Here is a 22,696-nt window from a genome sequence, read left to right on the forward strand (position 1 = left end):
GAGATCCGTTGAGTAAACGCGCTGTGGTGATGTAAGCGTTTGTGGCAGGGATGTAGTCTGACGCTCCCTCCTCCCTCTCCAGATGAGGACGTCCCTGCAGACATGGTTGCAGAAGAGTCCGGCCCGGGAGCGCAGAACAGCCCCTACCAGCTCCGCAGGAAGTCCCTGCTGCCCAAGAGGACCGCCTGTCCCGCCAAGACCAGCATGGAGGTGAGACACGGCGCCTGTGGGAGAGAGTGTGTGTGTGTGTGTGTACGAGTGTATGAGAGTGTGTAGGCACTCTGTGTGTGGGTGTGTCTGTGTGTGTGTGCGTATGCGCGCGCGGGTGTGTGTATGACGGTGAGAGTGGCAGCGTACCTGTGTTAGCGAGTGTGGCGTGTAGGGTTGGTTCGCACACCTCCTCGACTGTACCGAGCCCAGTGCTGGTCCGGCCCGCCTGATGTTCCTTTGCTTTCCTCTGCCTGATCCTTTCTGTGCTGCTCTACCCTCTAGGAACCCACAGGCCAGGATTGATCTACTTTTTATATCTCGCTCACTGCATAAGTTATCTCCCCATTTATTAAACATAGGGTTCAATTATTTAACACAGATTTAGTTTTTTTTAAATGTGCTGAAATATTCATATTGGGTGATTTGATTTGATGGATTAATTTTGCCCCGGGGTGTTATTAAAATAAAAAAGCAGCATTGGGTGATTTTAGGGTGACACACTTCAGTGAAATCAGTGGGTATCTGCAGTGGTGTTACTTCATATCTATGTGACAGCCTCTGTACTGGACCACTCTGGTTTGTGTGCATGTGGTTCAGGAGGCATGTCTAATGCATGCATGCATGTTTGCCTGTGGCACAACCGGAGCCCGGCCCCGTGGCGCTCTGCAGAAGCGCTCTGAGAACGCTGTGTGGGACGGAGGCGGTTCTGAAACGGCGGGATTGGCGGGGCAGGCGTGTTGGAGGCGCTGTGCGCGTCCCTGACATCCGTGTTCCTTTTTCAGGGCGCTTCCACCTCCACCACGGAAAACTTTGGCCACCGCGCGAAACGTCCCAGAGTATCGGGAAAGTCACAAGACCTCCCAGGTGAGCCGAGACTCCGCCCACACTCCTGTAAGGGGCCAATGGGAAGCCGAGAAGATTTACACTGAAGTGGTTCAGAGCGCAGACCAATGAGGAACAGTGTGACATACCCCACTCATGAAACTATTAGCATAATATTGAGACAATAATATTAATAATCATTATGGGCATTATAATCATAATTATAGTGATGAAAGTATTGTTAATATTAATCAAATTGTATTCATTTTGCAATGAGCAGTTCCTTAATGGTGCACCTCAAATCAGTGTAAGAGAGCTGGACATTTTGATGATTAAATCCAGTAATGAAATGTGGTGGTGATGATGATTGTAACGAGCACTGCCCTCTTCCCCCAGCTGCCCCAGCCGAGCAGTACCTGCAGGAGAAGCTTCCGGACGAGGTGGTGCTGAAGATCTTCTCCTACCTGCTGGAGCAGGACCTGTGTCGGGCCGCCTGCGTGTGCAAGCGCTTCAGCGAGCTCGCCAACGACCCCATCCTCTGGTGCGCTTTCCCTCCCGCGCTCACTTAGCCTAATCTGCCAGCACTGCTATATTCACCTTATTCCTAATCCCTCCAGATTAGGGTGGTGAGATTAAACGCCCCCATCAGGACTCGAAGGAATAGAGCGGCCCCCGGCCCCGCCCTTTTCCTCTGTGTGTGACCTGCGGCTGACCCCGAGCGTCTGGTTTTACAGGAAGAGGCTGTACATGGAGGTGTTCGAGTACACGCGTCCCATGATGCACCCTGAGCCCGGAAAGTTCTACCAGATCAACCCTGAGGAGTACGAGCAGCCCAATCCCTGGAAGGAGAGCTTTCAGCAGCTGGTACGCTCCTCCTCCCTAACCCAACCACAGCCCAGCCACAGCCCAAGCAATACCCAGCCTGCTGAGAGGACAGCTGTCTGTATTATTCCTGACACCCCCATAATCCCACTGCGTTCCCTCCAAACACAGCCCAAGAGGGGCATCTCCTAACTCCTGTAACCCTGCTAGTACCGGGCCAGTGCCTGAGCTTAGCCTAACCCATGGAAGACTCATTTCAGGCACTGCATTGTCACCGCCTCGTTGGCCCAGGCTTGCGGTGCTGCTGGAGTTGTGGCTGTGGTGCTGGAGGTGCAGTGAGATTACAGATGGACGCAGTGGGCGCCTGTGTTTTACGCTGGTAACACGCTGGCGCGCTGGTTGATCGTGCGCTGTTTTATTTGCAGTACAAAGGCGCGCACGTGAAGCCTGGCTTTGCGGAGCACTTCTACAGCAACCCGGCCCGGTACAAAGGGAGAGAGAACATGCTGGTAAGAGACCTCTATACGCAGTCCTCCAAGGTCTCTGCTCGGAGATTCTTATGCATGCTTATTAAATGGTAGTGGATGAGTAGGAAGTTGGCGGTTCTGCAGTTGGTGCATGCGTGAGCGTGCGGTCTGATTCAGATTGGATCCAAACGGCTCATTTAAACCCTGATTAGCGTGGGCTTCACTCATCCCGGCCTGGGGTTTTGGCTCCTCCCCCAGTACTATGACACCATCGAGGATGCCTTGGGCGGGGTCCAAGAGGCTCACTTCGATGGCCTGATCTTCGTCCACTCCGGGATCTACACGGACGAGTGGATCTACATCGAGTCCCCCATCACAATGATCGGTGCAGGTGTGTGGAACCCTGGGACTTGCAGTTCAGTACCATTTAATTTATGCTAGTTTAGGAAATAACTTATGGAATTCATAAATTTAAATTTGATTTGATTTCACTGAATTAAATTGGGGGTGTGCACAGAGCAGGCACAAGCTATCGAGTGGAGAGGGAAAAGAAAAGGGTGGCAGGGGAAAATTTGAATTAATTTTTTGTCACAAAAACATTTGTAATCCGCTTTTCCTCATACTGCTTTGTATTTCAGCCCCTGGAAAAGTGGCCGACAAGGTGATCATCGAGAACACCAGAGATTCCACATTCGTGTTCATGGAAGGGTCAGAGGATGCCTATGTGGGCTACATGACCATAAGGGTGAGGCCTCCACTTTCACCCCTTAAAACCTGCCCCTGTCACCCTCAGAGCCAAAGCCCTTCACAGCATGCTGTTCAGGGTGTGGTTGCATACTTTTATTCAAACCCTTTACCTGCTGTTGAGTTCATTGGCTGGGGCTTGGTCACATGGGCAGGGATGATGTCATAATGGCTCCTGTTTCCCCTTCTGTAGTTCAACCCTGACGACAAGTCGGCCCAGCACCACAATGCCCACCACTGCCTGGAGATCACCGTCAACTGCAGCCCCATCATCGACCACTGCATCATCCGCAGCACCTGCACAGGTGAGCACGTGCTCAGTCCAGCCAAGTCCAGGTTGCTCTGCACTGTAGCCTGTTTTTTTTTTTTTTTTAAGAGAAAAGTAGTGGAGGATTCTGGGTAATGTGGTTTTTGTCGTATATTGTTTTCTGGTGTAAAGAATGCTGGGTACTGCAGTGTTTAACCCACCCTGTTTCCTCCTGTCATTGCAGTGGGCTCGGCTGTCTGCGTGAGTGGCCAGGGGGCGTGTCCCACTATCAAACACTGCAACATCAGTGACTGTGAGAACGTGGGGCTGTACATCACTGACCATGCGCAGGTAAGACGCGCCACTGTGCTCAGATAAACAGGACTGACTCAGAAGATTCACAGATCAAAGTTATCCAGCGTGCTCCAGCTTATGACCAAAGTGTTGGGTTCAGGCACCGGTGAGGTTAAGGACAAAACAGACAACCTATGAACATAATATTACATCATGCAGAACACAAAGCTAGGTACTCAAGTGGTCAGCCTACAGCATGTAACTATGTGGCAGACCAAATACTGCTGAAAATGGTGCTGTGCACTCAACACATTATCAGTAAAGATGTTTAAATAACTAGTAGGTGTCCAGTGAATTGCAGTATTTAATTAGATGAATAAAATTTTAGTAAGTCTTGTTTTTATTGAGCACAATGGTGGTTTCATGTTGTGAAATAAAATGTTAATAATTCTTTCTAATGTATAATTTATATATTGTTGTATTGGTTACAGCGCAGTAAAAAAAAATAGTTTGTCATAACTCCAAGGGCGAACCAGTATGTCAGGATTACATTTCTGGCATGGTTTAATAGTGTAATAATATTAATAGTGTGGCCCTTGAATGGCTTGTTAAACAGCATCCTATTGTGTCAGTGCTGTAAAGCAAACAAGGTGGTTTAATGAGCAGTCCCTGGCTCACTGCTTCTGCTGCAGAGTACAGTGCTGAACCGGCGGTGTTTGTCCTTCTTCTCTGTGAAGCACACCCGGTTACTCTGCTGTGGTTTGATGGCACTGTCCTTCCCTCCAGGGTATATACGAAGACAACGAGATCTCCAACAACGCGCTGGCGGGGATCTGGGTGAAAAACCACGGCAACCCCATCATCAGACGGAACCACATCCATCACGGGAGGGACGTGGGCGTGTTCACCTTCGACCACGGCATGGTAATCCCCCAGAGCTCCTTACAGCCCACTGCTGGTGAATATGGCCGCAACAGTGACACTGTACATCAGAGACTGTGAAGGGAGAGACTGTGGAGGGGAGAGACTGTGGAGGGGAGAGACTGCGCAGGGAAAAACTGTACAGGGAGAGACTGTGAAGGGAGAGACTGTGGAGGGGAGAGACTGTGAAGGGAGAGACTGTACAGACAGACTGTGAAGGGAGAAACTGTACAGACAGACTGCGCAGGGAGAAACTGTACAGGGAGAGACTGCGCAGGGAGAAACTGTACAGACAGAGACTGCGCAGGGAGAAACTGTACAGGGAGAGACTGTGAAGGGAGAGACTGTACAGACAGAGACTGTGGAGGGGAGAGACTGTGCAGGGAGAAACTGTACAGACAGAGACTGTGAAGGGAGAGACTGTACAGACAGAGACTGTGGAGGGGAGAGACTGTACTGGCAGAGACTGTAGAGGGAGAGAGACTACAGACAAGAACTGCAGAGAGAGAGACTGTGTACAGGCAAAGACTGTAGAGGGAGAGTGCTGGCAGAGACTGCAGAAGGAGAGGCAGTGCAGGGAGAGGGGGCAGGGAGCCCGTTCTGAGCAGGGAAAGTGTAAACTGAGTCTGCATCTCCTCTCCAATCTGGGTGTGGGCAGCAGGCAGCGTCTTAATCCCCAGCTGGTGCTCTGTGTCGGCTACCGCCTCTCAAAAAAATAAATATTTATTCATCCGTGAGTCATCCAGTCGAGTCACTGGATCTGCAAGGTCCTCCTCTCCTCCCTTCACAGAAGTTCAGCTTAAATCTGTAGCGCTTTCTTCATTATGTAATATGCAAATTTATGCACATGGGCTTGCTGTTGGCTTCCGTGCGATGAAGCGGAGGCCTTTTTAAAAAAAAAAGTTTTTAACACACGGCTCTCTGTCTCCCCCCGCAGGGCTACTTCGAGAGCTGCAACATCCACAGGAACCGGATAGCGGGCTTCGAGGTGAAGGCGTACGCCAACCCCACGGTGGTGCGCTGCGAGATCCACCACGGCCAGACCGGCGGCATCTACGTGCACGAGAAGGGGCGGGGCCAGTTCATCGAGAACAAGATCTATGCAAACAACTTCGCCGGCGTGTGGATCACCTCCAACAGCGACCCCACCATCAGGTGGGTGCGGGTTCCCGTGCCTCGGCAGGGGGGTGGTGAGGCTGGAGGCGCACCGGGTTTGTAGGGCTAAAGGGAAGAAGCATTCAAGGCTTTCTTCACTCGTGTACCGTTCATGTTTCACTGATGCTGACCAAGTCGTGACAATCTTGCCAGTGAACTTTTTTTGCCTGTGAAATCAATTGTCTTTCATTTTAAGTCATGAAAGATCTGTACACTAGAGGAAGATCAATGCTTCACATTTATAAACAGGAAAATTGTAACATTTTCTTTTGATGTGAAGTTACTTCATTTCTAAGCCCAAGAGCTGGTGGTCTGAAATTGGGTGTCTGTTCTATGTAGATATTCATCTAAAATTCACTTCACTTTTTTTTTTAAATCCAGGAGCAATGCCATCTACAATGGCAACCAAGGGGGAGTTTACATATTCGGGGACGGACGTGGCCTTATAGAAGAAAACGATATCTACGGCAACGCCTTGGCGGGGATCCAAATCCGGACAAACAGCTGCCCCATCGTCCGACACAACAAGATCCACGACGGCCAGCACGGAGGCATCTACGTGGTGAGTGGGCTGCAGGCTCAGCGCACGCTTTCCACAATACCGACGCTCACGCGTGTGCACGCTCACACGCACGTGCACACTCACATGCTCGCCCATACTCACGGGTTCAGTGAGAAATGCAGTCTCAGGATGAGAGGGTCTGACCTCCGTCTGTCTGTCTGTCTGTCCCGCGTTTCCCCCCTCAGCACGAGAAGGGGCAGGGCGTGATCGAGGAGAACGAGGTGTACAGCAACACCCTGGCGGGCGTGTGGGTGACGACGGGGAGCACGCCCGTGTTACGGAAAAACCGGATACACAGCGGGAAGCAGGTAACGGAGACCGGGGGGGAAAAGATGCCGTATGCACCTCACCTGTACAGTACGTGTGACGCCATCTTGTTTCGGCTGCATGCACCTGTGACTCTTCTTACTGAGTGCAGCAGTGTAACTTTTAAGTCATGTAAAGGGGAGGATCGCTCAGTCTGTTCTTCTCTGCACAGGTGGGCGTGTACTTCTATGACAACGGTCACGGCGTGCTGGAGGACAACGACATCTATAACCACATGTACTCCGGGGTCCAGATCAGGTGAGCTTCCGCCGCCGCTGCTGGCCGCGGTGGGGCCGTTTGGTGTGATGGTGAAAGGGCTGGGCTGGTAACCCAGAGGGTTGCAGGCTCGAGTCCCAGACAGGGCACTGCTGCAGTTCCCTAGGTACAGCAGTATAAATGGGTGAACATGGGTAAAAGAGTAAGCAGTGTTGATCCCATGTATATGGGTGTGTTCTAAGCAAATAAGTAGTTCAATAAAGCCTTTGTTCCACATTTAAGTCACATTTAATTTGGTCAGCCAAAGGAACTGACTTTGTGGGGCTGATGTTGGCAGGTACAGTGGGAGCTCTTTCTGGATTGTTGTGATTTAATTGAAGCTTGGGGCAGAGAGCAGACTGCATATCTCACCCACGTGTTAAGGCGTGTTGATTAACACGCTGTTCTTTTGGCTGTCCACCTGTTTGTTTCTGCACAGTGGACACTTTGCATCCATGCCTCTAACTGTTAATGTTCTCCCTGGTTCAGGACTGGCAGCAACCCCAAAATCAGGAGGAACAAGATCTGGGGAGGACAGAATGGCGGAATCCTAGTTTACAACTCCGGTAAGAATACTGCACGTCAAGAATACTGAATACTGCAATTCAGCCTTTGTTTTGCTGCGTCTCGGCTGTCAGAGAGCTGTTGTTTTTTGGCTGATCCGTGGGGCTGCTCTGTGATGATCAGCGGCGTGATGGTCTGCTCTGTGTTGCACTTCTGTGGTATCTCTGTGCTGCGTGGCTCTATGGTGCCGCTCTTTGCATTTGATTGCTTTTGGCTGATTCATTGGCGTGTCTGTGCTCCGTCCCAGGTCTGGGCTTCATTGAGGACAACGAGATCTTTGATAACGCCATGGCGGGGGTGTGGATAAAAACGGACAGCAACCCCACGCTGCGAAGGAATAAAATCCACGACGGAAGAGACGGCGGGATCTGCATCTTTAACGGGGGGAGAGGTGAGGAGCGTGTCACAGTGACGAAAACTCACCTTCATTTCACGCCTGCGTCTTCATCCCTGCAGGAGCACACTCTGCTTCGGTTCTTTCAGCTGTTTAATTTCTAGGGATTATTTCTCATGACATTTTGAGCTTAGCCTGTGAAAGCCCATAGGTTCTGTCAACAAGCCCCCTTAACTGTCTGTCCAGAAATGTATTCTTTAAAAAATTAATATAATAAAAAAATAAACATTTTCCCTACCTAAGCAAAAAGTGTAAAAGCTGAGGGGGCTGGCTTTATTGGTGTACCAGTGTGCCCTCTTCTGGTGGGAAGAAATTTTGACGGTCTGTTCGTGCGCAGGGCTGCTGGAGGAGAACGACATCTTCAGAAACGCCCAGGCGGGCGTGCTCATCAGCACCAACAGCCACCCCATCCTGCGCAAGAACAGGATATTCGACGGCTTCGCCGCAGGTGAGCATCGCCGTGCCGGACGTCTGTGTTTGAGTACGGTTTACAGGACGCCGATGGGAGAAGAACGCCGATGGGGCAAACGGCACGTCCTCATCGCCGTGTGAATTTTGGGTCTGGAAATGGGCAGAAATGTCACGCCAGTCACTCCCTGATGGGAACCAATCGGTGTCTTCCTGGGAAAAGCCCTTTCGCCAGCCTTTTGGTCCCGTTGTCATTTACATTTCAGCTTTATTGGAATTTAATGGAGTCATATACCACTTCAAATTCACATGCATTCTTGTTTATGAATCCGAACCTATAGTGCTGCTTGGTTTATCCTCATTTCTGAATGACTGTGTGATATATTTTCTGCGAAGTCATGCTGAAACGAGCGGGTTTTTATGGTGTGCTAACATGGTGTTCGATTCGCCCCCCCCCAGGCATCGAGATCACGAATCACGCCACAGCGACACTAGAAGGCAATCAGATTTTCAACAACCGCTTCGGGGGGCTGTTCCTGGCGTCAGGAGTCAACGTCACCATGAAAGGTAAAGCGAGCGAGGCCTTAGCCTCGCGCGAGTCGGGCGCTGTACACTTGACTCCTCCCACCGGAGCTGTTCCGGTGTACAGCCAGCCAATACAAGCACTGTGACGGGTGATGCGGTTAAAGTTTCTTTGTTTACCAGACTCTCACATACCCGACAAGTTTCAAAACTTGGGACAAAGGATGACGAGATCACGCTAGCACGAGAGTGTAACTGAGTGTTCTGTTAAAGCGGGCCACCGTGACCAACCGCACTTCCCCTCTTCTCTCAGATAACAAAATTATGAACAATCAGGACGCCATCGAAAAGGCGGTGAACAGGGGCCAGTGCCTGTACAAGATTTCAAGTTACACCAGCTACCCCATGCACGATTTTTACAGGTAAGCTCGCGCCCTCCCTCCAGCCCGAGAGTCCTCGTGCAGTTTTACACACTGTTGTATTCGTATGGGGAGGGGCATGGTGCGTGCATCAGGCTGACGTTCCCGTTCTGCTCGTCTTCCTCCGCAGGTGTCACACGTGCAACACGACGGACCGCAACGCCATCTGTGTCAACTGCATCAAGAAGTGCCATCAAGGGCACGACGTAGAGTTTATTAGGCACGACAGGTCAGTCGCCGCCCCTTCTGGGACACGCCCTGTAATAAACCTGCCGGCTGGCCGAGCACCGGCGCATCGAGCGCGGCTGCCCTGCCAGCGCTGTTCCCGCTCGCTATCGCTGCCGGGGCCAGTGGATTGCACCGTTCCCTCCTCCACTGGCTAAAACGTGTCATTAATGCTTACTGTGGCCTTGTGAGGATGCTGTGTTGACTGGGTGTTTGCTGTTGAAATGGAACTCCCAAACGCACAGTAGTTTGAGCCATTCGTGGTTTTGCAGAATACAGTTACGCATCTTGAGTGACCGCCCCCTGCTGGTGGGATGGACTCAGTTCGCTAGCCTGCCTGCGGTGGAAATCAGAATGGCTCAAACTGTTCTTCCCGCACTGGATTTTTTGTCTCTTGGATTAGTTTAGGAGGGCCCCTTGTTATGTATGCGTTTAACCGCTCTTCCCTCTTCCTCTCCTGCTCCAGGTTCTTCTGTGACTGTGGAGCCGGGACCCTGTCGAACCCCTGCACACTCGCCGGAGAGCCCACGCATGACACGGACACTCTGTACGACTCCGCCCCCCCTATAGAGTCCAACACCTTGCAGCACAACTGAGCCGCAGTCCGCCCTTCTCTCACCCCCCACCACCCCCCCCCCCCGGCCCCCCCGGCCCCCACGAGCCCATTAACTGAACCCTGCGGAGAAATGGAGCTCCTGCCGCTCCACAGAGGGACTCCGTGTGTTAACCAAGTGTGCAGGAGAAAAAGACAAACTAGACGTGTAATGAAAACACAAACTTAACAAAATTAAAAGAATAAACTTGGACAACGCAAAGCTGCCCCAGCTTTGAACTGAGAAGTTTATATATTTAAGAGGAAAAAAAAAAAACAAGAAAAAACAGGATATTCTGCTGTCTGTGGATGTGGCGCTATATTTTTTTTTCCTTGTACCCTTTTTCCTTCTCGCGATGTGTTCACAAAGAAGCCGGAATGAACGGAAGGTCGCACGACTGGGAGGAGCAGAAGAATGCGCGACTCGAACGCAGGGGAACGCAAACGGGCGGGGCGGGGCGCGTCCGAAAGGCAAGCAAAGGGACTGCCTTGCTCCCCCTCCCTCACGCCCCCCGACCTGCAGGGGGCGCTGTCACAGGGTACCTCAGACTGCAGTTTTGTAAAGACGAGTGGTGAGCCATAGCCCATCCCTCCCGTAAAGGTGTGCTTGACCACGCCGCTACTTTCCCTGGGAACCGTTGCGCTGGTATGTGTATGGTTTAATAAAAATGTGACCTAGCACTTCAGCTTTTTTTTTTTTTTTTTTAACGTTGAGAAATTTGATTTTAATGCTTTCTCATGTAGTTTTGTATTTTCAAGCAAAAATCTTACTGTACTTGAATGTCTTATTTTATTATAATTTTTTTTTTTTGTTAGGACACCCTAGACTTGCTGTAATCGTACTCATGTCCCAGTATCTAAGTTCTTTCTGTGAAAGAGAATTAAACAAAAAAAAGTTTGGAAAAGAAAAACACTAAAAAAAATTATTCCTCCAGCAATGTTTTCAATTTTAAACGTGTTGAAAAAAGTAAAAATGCAAAAAAAAAAAAAAAATTGGGTTTATAAATGTAAAGTTTGAGTGTTTTCATGAGACTGGTTGTGTGAAAGTTTGAGGCTGCGTTTTGACTTTTTGTAGTGCTATTTATATGTGGGCTAAGGAATGTGGTTCATAAGCCCCTCCCCCTTCATAATCCAGACAGTGAAAATTTGATAATGGCTTTAAATTTTTTTTTTTTGCCTCTTGGGACAAATTGAGAAGGGAACGAGAAGGCCAGAATCGGTCTCGTGAAAGCACTGCGATTGGTGGGCCGCACTGCTCCGAATATTCCGAGCCGTGTGGCCTCGTTTCATTGGCTGTACCATACATTGCTGGAGCGCATATTAAGTAAGCTTCTTGCTATATTGAAGCTGAGACTAATATCTACACAGCTGTATACAGTTTCTTAGCTTTTTCATTCATGTGTATTGGTGACTGTGGGTTCTCATACGGCCTGAATTGTATGCATGTACCATAACATCTAGACTTAATATATTGTGGAGTATTCAATAACCATTATGTAGATGCTAGTATGAATTAAAAAGGGTTTAATTTCCTAGAAAAGAAAGGAAAACTGGTCATTTTTAAAAATAAACTTTATTAGATCATTTCAGTTGTGAGAATTTAATGAGTGACAAACGTGAACGTGAAGACGGGGGGCGGGACCGGGGACGATGAACGTGACAGAGCCGCGGGCTTCCTTTACAGCTCGCTGATCATCCGGACCAGAGAGGCGAAACGTTCGCCGGTCGGTTTGGGGTCTTCGGCGAGTGAGCACAGCTGCCTGTCGGGGGGAGGGGGGGATTTTACACTTCAGTTTTGAGAATGCACCACGTCGGGCGTTATAGTTAACATTACTGCACAGTGCATGATTCCAATCCTCAACCAACAACAGCAACCGTAGACTGGCCTTCCTCTGGCCTCCTCTCGGTTATGGTAGAAGTAAATCCCTCTTGGAGTGGCAAACTACAGCTTCAAATGGCAGGACACTAGAATTAACCTGCCTGGCCTGTTCATCCTAAGCTTCAAGGCCTGAAATATCCACTCTGCCACCTGTATTAATAACGGAGGTGTCTGACTGACCAATTCTGTCACTAGTGCAGTTTTGGGCCCAAAATTCTAAATGAAAGCACTAAGCTGTGGAATTGTTTTCCAAAGTCTGAGAAAAGGACTCGACTTGGCACATACCTGAAGACCCGGAGGGTGACCGTGCTCCTCTCAAACTCCCTGGCCTTCCGGTGTCCTGATTGGATGACCTCCTCGGGGAGGCTGGCCAGCCGGGCGGCGTTGAACCCGTAGCTCTTCGGGCACGCCCCCCTGATGAACTTGTACAGGAAGGTGATGGTCTCCTGGCTGGGGTCCTCACACTCGTTCTCCACCATACAGGCCTGAAAGAACAACAGTTATCGGTTTGTCACTTGGTGCTTTTGGGTACACCACTGCATCGAAGACACACCCATCAGACAGGAGCAAATGTGTTCCAAAGACTTTCGTAAAACACTGCAAATTGATTGTAGTGTCAACCTAATGCTCAAGGTGAACACTTTCGCATTTTAAATTCACTCCAGATTTAATGCAGGTGTTAAGTTCTGGGTGTACGAGGCAAGTGATTTGTGAATTTCATTATTTATTAAGCGCCTCAAGACTTGAAAGTAAATTTTCAAGCTGCTGTGTGTAAAATTTTGACATTTAGCTGTAAAAAAAAGTTACCCAAGATTGGAAAAAGTTTCTTTGATTCAATAAAGATCCCTTATAATAAAGATGTTTGAGGGCCCTGGAAACCCTGACGTAGACGGTCCTGTCCCACAATCCCATGCGGTCGGTCGGCCGTTCGCTCAGATTCCGACGGGAGCCGCAGACGCTCACCATGTGTCCTAGCCGGACGGCGGGGTCCCGGGCGTGGTCCTCCACCAGCGAGTGGTAGTGGGTGGAGAAGAGCGTGCGGCAGCGGATCCTCTCGGCCAGCTCCTTCACCACCGCGCTGGCGATGGCCGTGCCGTCGTAGGTGGCCGTGCCCCTGCCTGCGCCGAGAGGGAGGGTCAGACAGGGCGTCCGAAAGCAGGGCGCTGCCCTGTATCAACGCCCAAGCATCACTTCGCAATTCTGAGGCGAATGGTTCCAATTCAGTGCCTCCGATGCCCATTAAGGAGCGTGGCCAAGGAAAACGACGTCAACAGAGGCTCTGCGCCTTGGGATGTTTGTTCATAAATACTCAAAGAAATGGCAGTAGAGACCATCGCCTCCTCTAGCTAGGAAGTAGAGAGGGCAGTAAGAATGAAGCACCGTCCTGCTGGTCTGTATGATGTGTGGCTGTGCCCCCAAGGGGCCCAGGCTGGAGCAGGGGAACACCCTTACCCAGTTCATCCAGGAGCACGAGGGAGTGGTTGGTCCCGTGGTGGAGGATGCTCGCAGTCTCGCTCAGCTCCACGTAGAAGGTGCTCTCCCCTGTGCAGGCAGACACAGAGCGTGAGGAGCCAAAATCTAACTAATTCTACCCCACTCCCCTAATGGTGCTGTGAGATTCCTGACATGGGGCTTTCTACCCACCCCCACCCGCTGTGCCAGGTGGCGTGTGAGATCTGGGGCCCCACCCCTACCCGCTGTGCCAGGTGGCGTGTGAGATCTGGGGCCCCGCCCCTGCGGACTCACCGGACATGATGCGGTCCGAAGCGCCGAGCCTGGTGAAGACCCGGTCCACCGGGGTGAGACGCAGGCTTTCTGCCGGAACGTAGCAGCCCAGCTGGGCCAGGATCACCACCAGCCCGCACTGGAGAAAGAGATGCACAATTTCTCCTTACACAGCTCCACAGAGGACTAAAAAACCTGAACTTAAAGGGCTAGTTCATTTTATAGGGTATGCAGTTTTTTGTAAACATAACATTGCTGTACAAGCTACAGTTGCAGTAACAGTTAACTGCAGTTTACAGTTATTTGAAGTGTATTCATTGGTTGTAAACCGCAAATGTCAGCAGTTATAAAGCCTGCAGGTTGTCAAAAACATCTGCGTGCATCTAAAATTATCCTTCACCACATACAAAAACCCACACAAAACTGAAATATGAAAAACTCTATAAAATAAACTATCCCTTTAAGACATACCCTGACATGCACTTGCTCTGTGTCTCAGCAGAGCTGAAAGTTTTATGTCAAATTCAGGTGAAGCGTGTTTGACTTGTGGCTTTTGTGGTGTTCCGTTCAGTGTGGGTGCTGCTACTTTAAGATGTCAAACGGTACTTCATCCTTCCTGACAGATGCACACTGCAAACAGCTGCTGATTCTGAGACCGGGGTGAGAAGATGGGGGTAGACAGAGTTCTGACGGCCACCTACGCCACAGACTCAAGGACATAAAGTCCTGTCAATGAGTCATTTCCTGCATTTCCCCCAATTTATAAACTCACATTTTTAAAATGTTTTTTTAAACAAAATATATAATAGTCTCGTTTTGCACATCGTTATGAAAGCAATATAAAAATGGCTTTAAATTTAATTGCTGATCCAGGATCAGCTTTCATCAACAAAGCATTCTGAATACCATATGGACTCTGATCAGCCACACAGGGCTCAATTTATATACAACCTGAACATTAATCTGTTGTAGATCTTCAAAATCTTTCAAACAAAAAGTGAAGCCATTTTAAAAATGTTAAAAGCTGTTCTTGATCATGTCTGATGGGAGTAAGGACCTTTAAAGCGCTCGGTACGCTGGCACGGCGGGCACGGCGGGCACACACACCTGCCTCATCAGGGTGGACTTGCCGCCCATGTTGGGCCCCGTGACGAGCACGCAGGAGGCCCGCTCTTCGTCCTCGCTGCACTCCTCGTCTCCCTCGCCGCGGCAGCCGATGAAGATGTCGTTGGGGATGAAGTCGTCCCCGAAGAAGGTGGTGGTGACGCAGGGGTGGCGGGACCCCCGCAGGTCCAGGAAGGGCCGGGATTCGGGGGCGTCCCCTGGGAGGAGCACCTCGGGCCGGGCCATGGGGCCGTCCCCACCCTGGCTGTACCGGGCCAGGCACAGCAGCACATCTGCATGGGGGAAGAGTCAGGAAGTGACAGAATGATGTAACTTCCTCTCGAGTACGCTGGACAGAAGCATGAGGTGAAACAGTGGCTGCTGTAGAGCAGGGACTTATACTGTAATATTGTACAAAAACAATTAAATTATTAAATTATAAAATGTATACATGTATATTCTTCTGCTTTCACATTTATATCTGTTTTTACAAATACAAAGAATTCCAAAAATCTAATGTCATTATTAATGTGTAATCTAAACAGTATTAATGTGTAAACCTGACAAGGTTTATTTTATCTGAAAAAGTCAAATCTCAAATGTTAAACATTTCAGCCAGAGAGGAGTGGGCCTTGAAAAAGTTTGCAAACCCTGTGATCATCCCTTCTGGAGAACACTGTCTAATGGGTTAATACTGCTCAATTGTTCTCAATAAATAATGTGTTGCTATGGAGAACTAGCCATTTTCAATTTCTGCCAGCTGATCCCGATTTGGGTTGAGTACGGGTTAGCCAATCAAATTCATTTCTTGTGTAAACTTGTCCAGCTTGTCATTGGCCCTCTCCACCTGCCATTCTAATCAATCCCCAGAGTGTAATAATTCTGTCCCTATTGCCCTCTTCAGACGCGAGCATTCTGCCTCAAAATGGCTGCTGTAGCCCACCGTGGATGCTGGCCCCGCCCCCTCGCTCAAACGCGTCTCCAGATCGTGAGATGAGATGTTACATAAATGCATTCTCCTCGTCCAAAGAGGATTAAAAACGGCTGCGGGGGGGGGGGGGGGGGGGGGGGGGGGCTCACCGCCGTTTCTATTCCCCCCACCCCCCCCCTTCCTCAGAGTCATCAATTATTAACAGCATAACGCTCCCCCTGCCCGTCTCTCGCTGCAGAGACTGCATCGCGGCGTGGCTGCCTGTCGGCCGGGGGCTAATCCTCGCTGAGGAGTCCGTACTGCAGCGGGCCAGAGGCACAACTGCAGGCCCTGAGAGAGACACTGCTGTACGCCTGCCCCGCCCACTCTCCCCTAAAGGGCTCTCAATTCCACAGGCCCAGCATCAGCGCAGATTATCATCTTCATATGGGCTTCTTCAGCTTTACTGCAAGGTCGATAGACGTACAGGAAGTAGCCAAAAACCCAGCAATTCAGCAAAGAAAAAAATGCCCAATCCCTTCGATTTTATTTTGGGAAGATGAATGAAAAACAGAATGATCATAGTACCCTTGTATATTCTCTCTCCAGCAGTATTCTCTCCTCACAGGCAAGGCCTGCCTTCTTTATTAAACCGGCATCAGCTAATGTTGCACCTGGCAGACTACTGGGTGCAAGGAACGTATCCAGAGCGACAAAACAACCACCTGAAACCAAGCCTACATCCTCTGTTGCAGTTTAGCTATTCTAGCTTCATTTCTTTGGTGCAGCTGATTTTTTTTAGGACATGTTAGAAAGTGTACATGATGCTGTGCAGACCAGATGTGCTGCAGCAGTGCTACACACTCTCACTCTCACTCTGCTTCTACTCTGATCACTCTGAAGGCGTGCAGATGTACACGGTCCCGTGATCACCTCTGTGCACCAGGACCGGAGTAAAGCCCATTTCAACCAAATCGATTCACGAGCGAAACTGAAATGCAGTTCATTTGCCAAAAAAATAAATAGAACACTGAGACTTTTACCAAGTTTGAATTTCAGTTCCTCTTCTGAAGTGACAGAAGAGGTAACAGAACTGATCCCCATTGCTGGTGTGTACATTTCTCCCTGTAATTGGGCCATCGTTCCCTCAGTGTGAGTGTGTGTCCATGCAGTGGAGTGTGTGTACACCTGTGTGTCCATGCAGTGGGGTGTGTGTACATCTGTGTGTCCATGCAGTGGAGTGTGTGTACACCTGTGTGTCCATGCAGTGGGGTGTGTGTACATCTGTGTGTCCATGCAGTGGGGTGTGTGTACATCTGTGTGTCCATGCAGTGGGGTATGTGTACACCTGTGTGTCCATGCAGTGGAGTATGTGTATATCTGTGTCACTGTGCAATGGGGCGTGCCTGCATGCATGCGTGCGCTCTTACCCAGCACGGCCATGCACTCCACGGCGGTCTGCCAGGCCCTGTAGTTCTTGTCGAAGTTGTAGAAGAGGCGCCTCATGCAGTCCTTGAGCGCGGCGTCCCTCTTCTCCTCCCAGCCCTGCAGCTCGGCGAACAGCCTCTCGATGTCCCGCGTCCAGTACCGCTTCCAGCCCTTCTTGGTGGACTTCACCTCGTACTCCCGCGGGATGTTCCGGTCCGAGACGCTGTCCGGCACCTCCATCTGGTAGCGGTTCCGGCCCGTGCCCCAGTAGGCCAGGCTCTTGCAGGCCAGCCGCTTCTTCTGCCGGTCCAGGTACTCCTGCAGGCCCCTCTCCGTGTCCTTGATCCCCGCCAGGGCCTGGTCGTACTCCGGGTCGAAGCCGGTCTTGGGCGTGATCACGCCGGTGGTGCGGGCCTTCTGGTGGTCGAAGGCCGTCTCCCAGCGCTGGAGCTCGGCGGAGAGGTCCGGAAACAGGCCCTCCCCGCCGTCCGCCTGGCACACCGCCACCTGCCGCAGCAGCCGGGACCGGAAGCCCTCGGTGGCGGCCGGCTCCAGGGCGGAGACGATCAGCCGCATGGTCTTGAAGCCCTCGAGCGCGGACAGGAAGTCGGCGATCTTGCGCTTGCTGTAGGTGATCTCCTCGTAGAGCACGGCGCGGCTGTCGGGGTGGCCCTGGCTCTTCAGCGGGGTCCCCATGCTGTGGATCTTGCTCAGGAGCCTCTCCAGGTCCGGGAGCTTCTTCAGCAGCTCGGCGGCCTCGCTGGCGGGGCCCGGGGCCCCCATCAGGTCCTCCAGGGCGTCGAGGCGGTCCAGGATGGAGGCGGGGCTGCAGAGCGGGGCGCACAGCCACTGCTTGAGCAGGCGGCGGCCGAAGGGCGTGCAGCAGGAGTCCAGCCGCTCCAGCAGGGTGCCCTCGCCGCCGCCCGTCGACCCGTTCTGCAGCACCTCCAGGTTGGCCAGCGTCACCCCGTCCAGCACCATGCGCTGCCGGGCCTGGCCGAAGAACCCGGCCTCCCCGTCGGCGCGCTCCATCTCCACGTCCACGGGGACGTACTCCTCGAAGTTGGCCATGGAGACCAGCTCCTGGTCCACCAGGCACTTCTTCAGGTAGAAGAGGCAGCCGCCCAGGGCGGACAGGGCCAGCTCGTGGCCCTCGCCCGGGGTCAGGCCCAGGGAGTCGCTCTCGGCGGTCATGGCCTTGAGCGCTGCCGGGAGCCCGTCGCCCTCTTGGAAGTAGTCCTCCTCCGCCAGCGTCTTCAGGGTCCGGGCGGCGTCCCAGAACTGGGCCCCGGGCGCCAGCGCCTCCTGCAGGGCGGAGGCCAGCGAGGCCTTCAGGAGCTTCTGGGTCTCGGGCGACAGGCCGCCCCGCTCGAACAGCACCTGGGCGGGGGGGTGGTGGGCCGTCAGCGTGCGCAGGCGCGAGCAGTGCCGGTCGTCCCGGAACTGGCCCAGGTGGAAGCGGCCCACGGAGGCGTCGATGAAGGCCACGCCGTAGGACCTGGGCCCGGCCGCGCCCTCGCCCTCCGGCCTCTCCTTCAGGCTCAGCAGGTAGCGGCTCTGCGTCTCGGCCGGCGCCCCGTCCAGCACGCTGTAGGTCTGCGTGCCCCTGGTGATCACCCGGCACACCTCCCGCCGCACCACCCGGTCGAACTTGGTGGGCCGGGCGATGGTGCGGCAGCGCGCCTCCATCATCTCGGGCGTCTCCGTCTGCTCCACCCGCGCCACCTTGTGGCCCCTCTGCACCAGGCCGTCGGAGAAGCGGGCGAAGCCGATCTCGGGGAAGCCCGAGTGCGCCCAGGTGCCGCGCATGAAGGCCAGGCCCAGCTCGCTCACGCCCACCACCGCGTCCATGTGGTAGAGCTCGTAGAACTTGCCCACCTTGTAGAAGAGCACGGTGTCGGCCATCTCCGCCTTCAGCTGCCACCAGCGCCGCATGCCCGGCGTGCACTTGTTCAGGAAGTCGTCGGGCACGTACAGGCTGCCGGGGTCGTAGTCCGGGTCGCCCTGGCGCCGCCGCCTGCCGTCCTTCCTGCGGCCCTCCTGCAGCCAGTCCAGCTTCTCGTGGTCCCAGACGGTGGCCCCCTCGCCGGCGGCCCCGCCCCCCTGGCATTCGAAGCTCTCCGGGGCCGAGAAGGCCGACAGCTTGGACTTGGCGCCGGCGGAGGCCGCGGCGGGCGCCTTCTTGGCAGGCAGGGAGGGGGCGGAGGGCGAGGCCTTGGGTTTGGCCGGCTTCTCCGCCGGGCGCTTGCGTTTCACCGGCTTGACGGGGCTGTCGGGCTCCGACCCGCTCTCCTCTTCCTCCTCCTCCTCAGCCTCGTCCACCCCGCTGCTGGCGTCTTCCTCCTCGTCCTCTTCCTCGCTGCTGCCGCCGCCCGCCTTCTCGGGTTTGAACTCCTCGTCAGAGCCCTCGCTGTCGGACGCCTCCACGATGCGCCGTCTCTTGGGCTTCCGCTCTTCCTCGCCCCGGGCCCTGCCCGAGCGCCGACTGGGTTTCACCTTCACCTCCTCTTCCTCACCCAGCTCTTCATCCGACAGTGTCGATTTGTCAACCTGCAGGAAAAAGGCAGAGGTAAACTTGTTTAAAATACCTATAAATTAAATACTTTTGGGAAAGGAAATGACAAAAGTGCTAAACACTTTATAGTGGTTTAACCATAACACAGGTTAACTTGTTTCAATATTCTCACATTTACCAATCCTGATACCTCAAATGTGGGGAAATGTAACTATACAATATAAAAAGCGTCCTGAATTCAGTTAAAATTCAGCACCTCTGGCTCACCTTGCAGGAAACACACAACAGCATGATCCTAAAGGGCACTGACACTAACCTCCATGTCCTCTTCCTCCTCCTCCTCGTCCTCAGACGGGTCTGTGCAGAGGGGCATCTGCAGCCTCTTCTCGGGGCTGTCGGACAGGGCGCGGTCCGCCAGCTCCATCGCCCGGCGAATCACGGGCTTCCCGCTGAAGAACGTGCCCCCCACCTTAGCGTCGCTGCTGTCCGAGCCTGGGGGGGGGGGGGGGGGGGGGGAATAGCCGTCAGGCCAGCGGCGTAGGTGAGGTCACTGGCTCCCGCTCAGCGTAGCGTTAGCGCCATCTAAAGCAGGGGTCCCCAACCCCGGTCATGGAGAGCCGCAGGATCTGCTGGCTTTACGCAGCACTTAACCGCGCAGTTACATGACCCGGTGAGTTCACTCTTTTCCCCTGCTGTCCCACAGTCAATATTGGGCACTGATTTTAAGGTAAAACCAAAATCCCTGTGCATCTCCAGGACCAATGGTGGGGTCCACTGCTGGTCATCTATGGAACTCCATTTGAGAACACAGTTTGTTACCAGACACCACAACGGAGATGCACTGCCTTTCCAAACTTACACAGTATTAACCTCACAACAGTAAGTGAGGGAGGATCGTACAAACGAAGAAGGTACTCTTCAAAATCCCCACAGGAATAACAGCCATTTTGCAGTAAGCAAAGCTCAGTGGTGACAAGGACCCCACTGCATGGTGGCTATGGGTTAAACCTGCACTCAGCATGTTCTGGGTATGAATCATGTGCGACATGACTGTTCTCCAAATGATTAAGTTATAATTCAACTGCTTCGCTGAAAACCCGGCTTCACTGGGTGAATTGCATTATATGTAGTGTTGGGGATCACAGCCAGCTTGGATTTTCAGTGAGCACTATGCTAATCGTGACAGAACACAATACCATTAGTCACACAAGAAATACCCTAAAGGAAAGATTAAGGAACGTCAATGAATTAAAATCTGCTAATTGAATGTATGACTCAAAACAACGGTGTTAAAGCATTTGACACCCTGGCAATAAGCCCCCCTCACCTTTGAACTCGCGGACGTACTTAACGCTGACCCAGCCGCGGGTCGGCGGTTCGTCAAAGAAGTGCACGTGCAGGCGCTGTTCCCGCCCGCGGCCCCTCATCTGCTGGCCGCTCAGGGGCTGTGGCACCACCATGCACGGCCACCAGGGGTGTCCTTCCAGTTTGGCCCACACCAGGGCACCCGCACTGAAAGGGCATGGCTGTGGGCTGAGGGACAGTTAACAGTCGGTTAATACCCCATCTGGAAAAAGGGGGAAGGTGGTGGACAGGCACCACTAAGGATTACGTTGCACACATTTATGAGCACGTGTCTCTGAACTGAGCAGATCGATTCATTCCGTCACTAAATATGTAAAAGCAAAACCAAAGCATGACGGTTTTGTGCAAAACAAGTGTCTGTTCAAGCCTTGACTTTCGACTTGAAGAAATTTTGTTAAATTCTGACTTGGCACAAAGTCACAGCATTACTGGCCTAAGTGCATCATCGGTCAACAAAGCAAAAGCATGTCAATCCTGGAATAACAATATTTAACTCAATGTTATACAAAACATTTGAATGTATGAATGATGCAAGTTTCAAGCTTGCCAGGCTCCTAGGCTCTCATGAGATTAGATCCGCAGCAATGTAGTATAGCTCGCTCTGTCGCATATGCAAGTAAATGCCCCACACTAATCCCAGAAAATTTGACAAGGTAACAAGATGTTCAATACTAAGGGCCAAATTCGTTGTTTGCATAGTTTGAAAACAGTGCATATTCACAACAGGGTTGTTCAGCAACCAGTTGTATGGAACATAAAGACAAGCATGCATGTAGCCGCAGGCCACAACATTTTGGCAGGGGGTGTTGAATTACATATTTTCCCGCCACATCCAGGCCCTTCCCCCCAGTGGACACATACCTAGAAAGTGAACGGGTGCGCAATCTTGCACCTCTCTGTGCACCCTCGGGAGTAACATAACAGTGACAACCCATAGTTCAATTTGCAGTTTCCCTCAATTTTGCGTTAGAATGCACGAATGTATAGCGCTGGCAATCCAAGATGCTATAGCAAAGTGGCTCTTAAAACGAGCGAGGTAGCAATCGAGCAAGGTAAAGGAACTAATCCTTAACTAAGCGACCTTAACTAGCGAGCTAGCCACACAAAAGATAGCTAACGTTATAATGATGAGCTAGCCAACTAACAACATTCAGAACAATCACATCTCGGTGTTAAAATAGCAAGTGCACACTTCACTTTGTAATTAGCCAGCTAACGACAGCTATTGTCTAGTTAACGTTAGCTATCTTTGCTACTGCGAGTTACAAAGTCCGGCTGCGTGCTTTTTCTGACCAGCAAAGCTATATACTTCTGGTCCTTACCTCTCTTTTACTGAAGGTGTTTTACCTTCAAAGAGTTTTCCGAAACTTCCTTTGGCGAGGGGCTTGTTAGCTTTCGCCTGGATCTTTTTAGTGTTCTGGGATGCTTCCTGTTTCGCCGCCTCCTTTGGAGAGGTGTTCGACTTTTTCACCGAGGATGGTACATCTGCTTCGGTGGGAGAAGGGCTGGGTTTCGTTTTGGTGGTGAGAGGCGGCGACTTCGAAAAAAATTTAAAGATAGTGCTTTGCTTTGCCATTGTTGTTTAGCTTACTTTTACTGTTACTTTAAGTGAAATGCTTTTTGTCTTTAGCTAAGGATCTTTACATCCTACTCCTCACCCAGCTTGATTCACGTCCGACAGGCACACGTACTTGTCGCACTCGCGGGAAAGAATCACGAGGTAAAGGAAGGGAGGGGTTTAAAGACAAACGTAGCCAATGGTGAGGCGCGCTGTATGTTTTGCGTGTCTCTGTCTAACACACGTGGGCAGTGACAAAACAAGGATGGAAAAGTTCGCTCCT

At 51.9% G+C, this 22,696-nt stretch overlaps 2 protein-coding genes across 3 annotated transcripts in view; one reads left to right on the forward strand and one right to left on the reverse strand.

Moving 5' to 3' along the window:
• LOC118217899 (F-box only protein 11-like) overlaps positions 1–11,518 on the forward strand; it is a 27,021-nt gene extending 15,503 nt beyond the window's left edge. For both annotated transcript variants that reach the window (XM_035400082.1, XM_035400083.1), the window contains exons 2-22: positions 83–210; positions 993–1,074; positions 1,429–1,573; positions 1,767–1,896; positions 2,280–2,363; positions 2,580–2,712; positions 2,960–3,066; positions 3,259–3,370; positions 3,557–3,663; positions 4,393–4,530; positions 5,465–5,682; positions 6,064–6,244; positions 6,430–6,552; positions 6,723–6,808; positions 7,295–7,371; positions 7,617–7,760; positions 8,101–8,211; positions 8,631–8,738; positions 9,007–9,115; positions 9,243–9,341; positions 9,804–11,518. In XM_035400082.1, the coding sequence (XP_035255973.1) occupies positions 83–210; positions 993–1,074; positions 1,429–1,573; positions 1,767–1,896; positions 2,280–2,363; positions 2,580–2,712; positions 2,960–3,066; positions 3,259–3,370; positions 3,557–3,663; positions 4,393–4,530; positions 5,465–5,682; positions 6,064–6,244; positions 6,430–6,552; positions 6,723–6,808; positions 7,295–7,371; positions 7,617–7,760; positions 8,101–8,211; positions 8,631–8,738; positions 9,007–9,115; positions 9,243–9,341; positions 9,804–9,933 (2,552 nt within the window). In that variant the 3' untranslated portion in view covers positions 9,934–11,518. The remainder of the gene's footprint in view (positions 1–82; positions 211–992; positions 1,075–1,428; positions 1,574–1,766; positions 1,897–2,279; positions 2,364–2,579; positions 2,713–2,959; positions 3,067–3,258; positions 3,371–3,556; positions 3,664–4,392; positions 4,531–5,464; positions 5,683–6,063; positions 6,245–6,429; positions 6,553–6,722; positions 6,809–7,294; positions 7,372–7,616; positions 7,761–8,100; positions 8,212–8,630; positions 8,739–9,006; positions 9,116–9,242; positions 9,342–9,803) is intronic.
• msh6 (mutS homolog 6 (E. coli)) lies at positions 11,484–22,561 on the reverse strand. The gene is made up of 10 exons (XM_035400081.1): positions 22,178–22,561; positions 20,818–21,023; positions 19,807–19,982; positions 16,978–19,525; positions 14,641–14,930; positions 13,555–13,672; positions 13,261–13,350; positions 12,772–12,926; positions 12,094–12,293; positions 11,484–11,689 (listed from the first exon to the last, which is right to left on the reverse strand). Exons 1-10 carry the CDS (start codon positions 22,429–22,431, stop codon positions 11,608–11,610), a joined length of 4,119 nt encoding a protein of 1,372 aa, XP_035255972.1. The 5' UTR covers positions 22,432–22,561; the 3' UTR covers positions 11,484–11,607.
• Positions 22,562–22,696: the final 135 nt, after the last annotated feature.

Source organism: Anguilla anguilla, chromosome 18 (assembly GCF_013347855.1).
Source record: "Anguilla anguilla isolate fAngAng1 chromosome 18, fAngAng1.pri, whole genome shotgun sequence".
Lineage (NCBI taxonomy): Eukaryota > Metazoa > Chordata > Actinopteri > Anguilliformes > Anguillidae > Anguilla > Anguilla anguilla.

Bases quoted from the DNA above. Each gene is read 5' to 3' on its own strand.
- msh6 (XM_035400081.1), bottom strand. From the start codon at position 22,431: ATGGCAAAGCAAAGCACTATCTTTAAATTTTTTTCGAAGTCGCCGCCT. The intron at 12,294-12,771 runs GTGAGCGTCTGC...TTGTTCTTTCAG, and splicing joins CCGTCCGGCTAGGACACATG to GCCTGTATGGTGGAGAACGA. The intron at 11,690-12,093 runs GTATGTGCCAAG...TCCCCCCGACAG, and splicing joins GTCACCCTCCGGGTCTTCAG to GCAGCTGTGCTCACTCGCCG.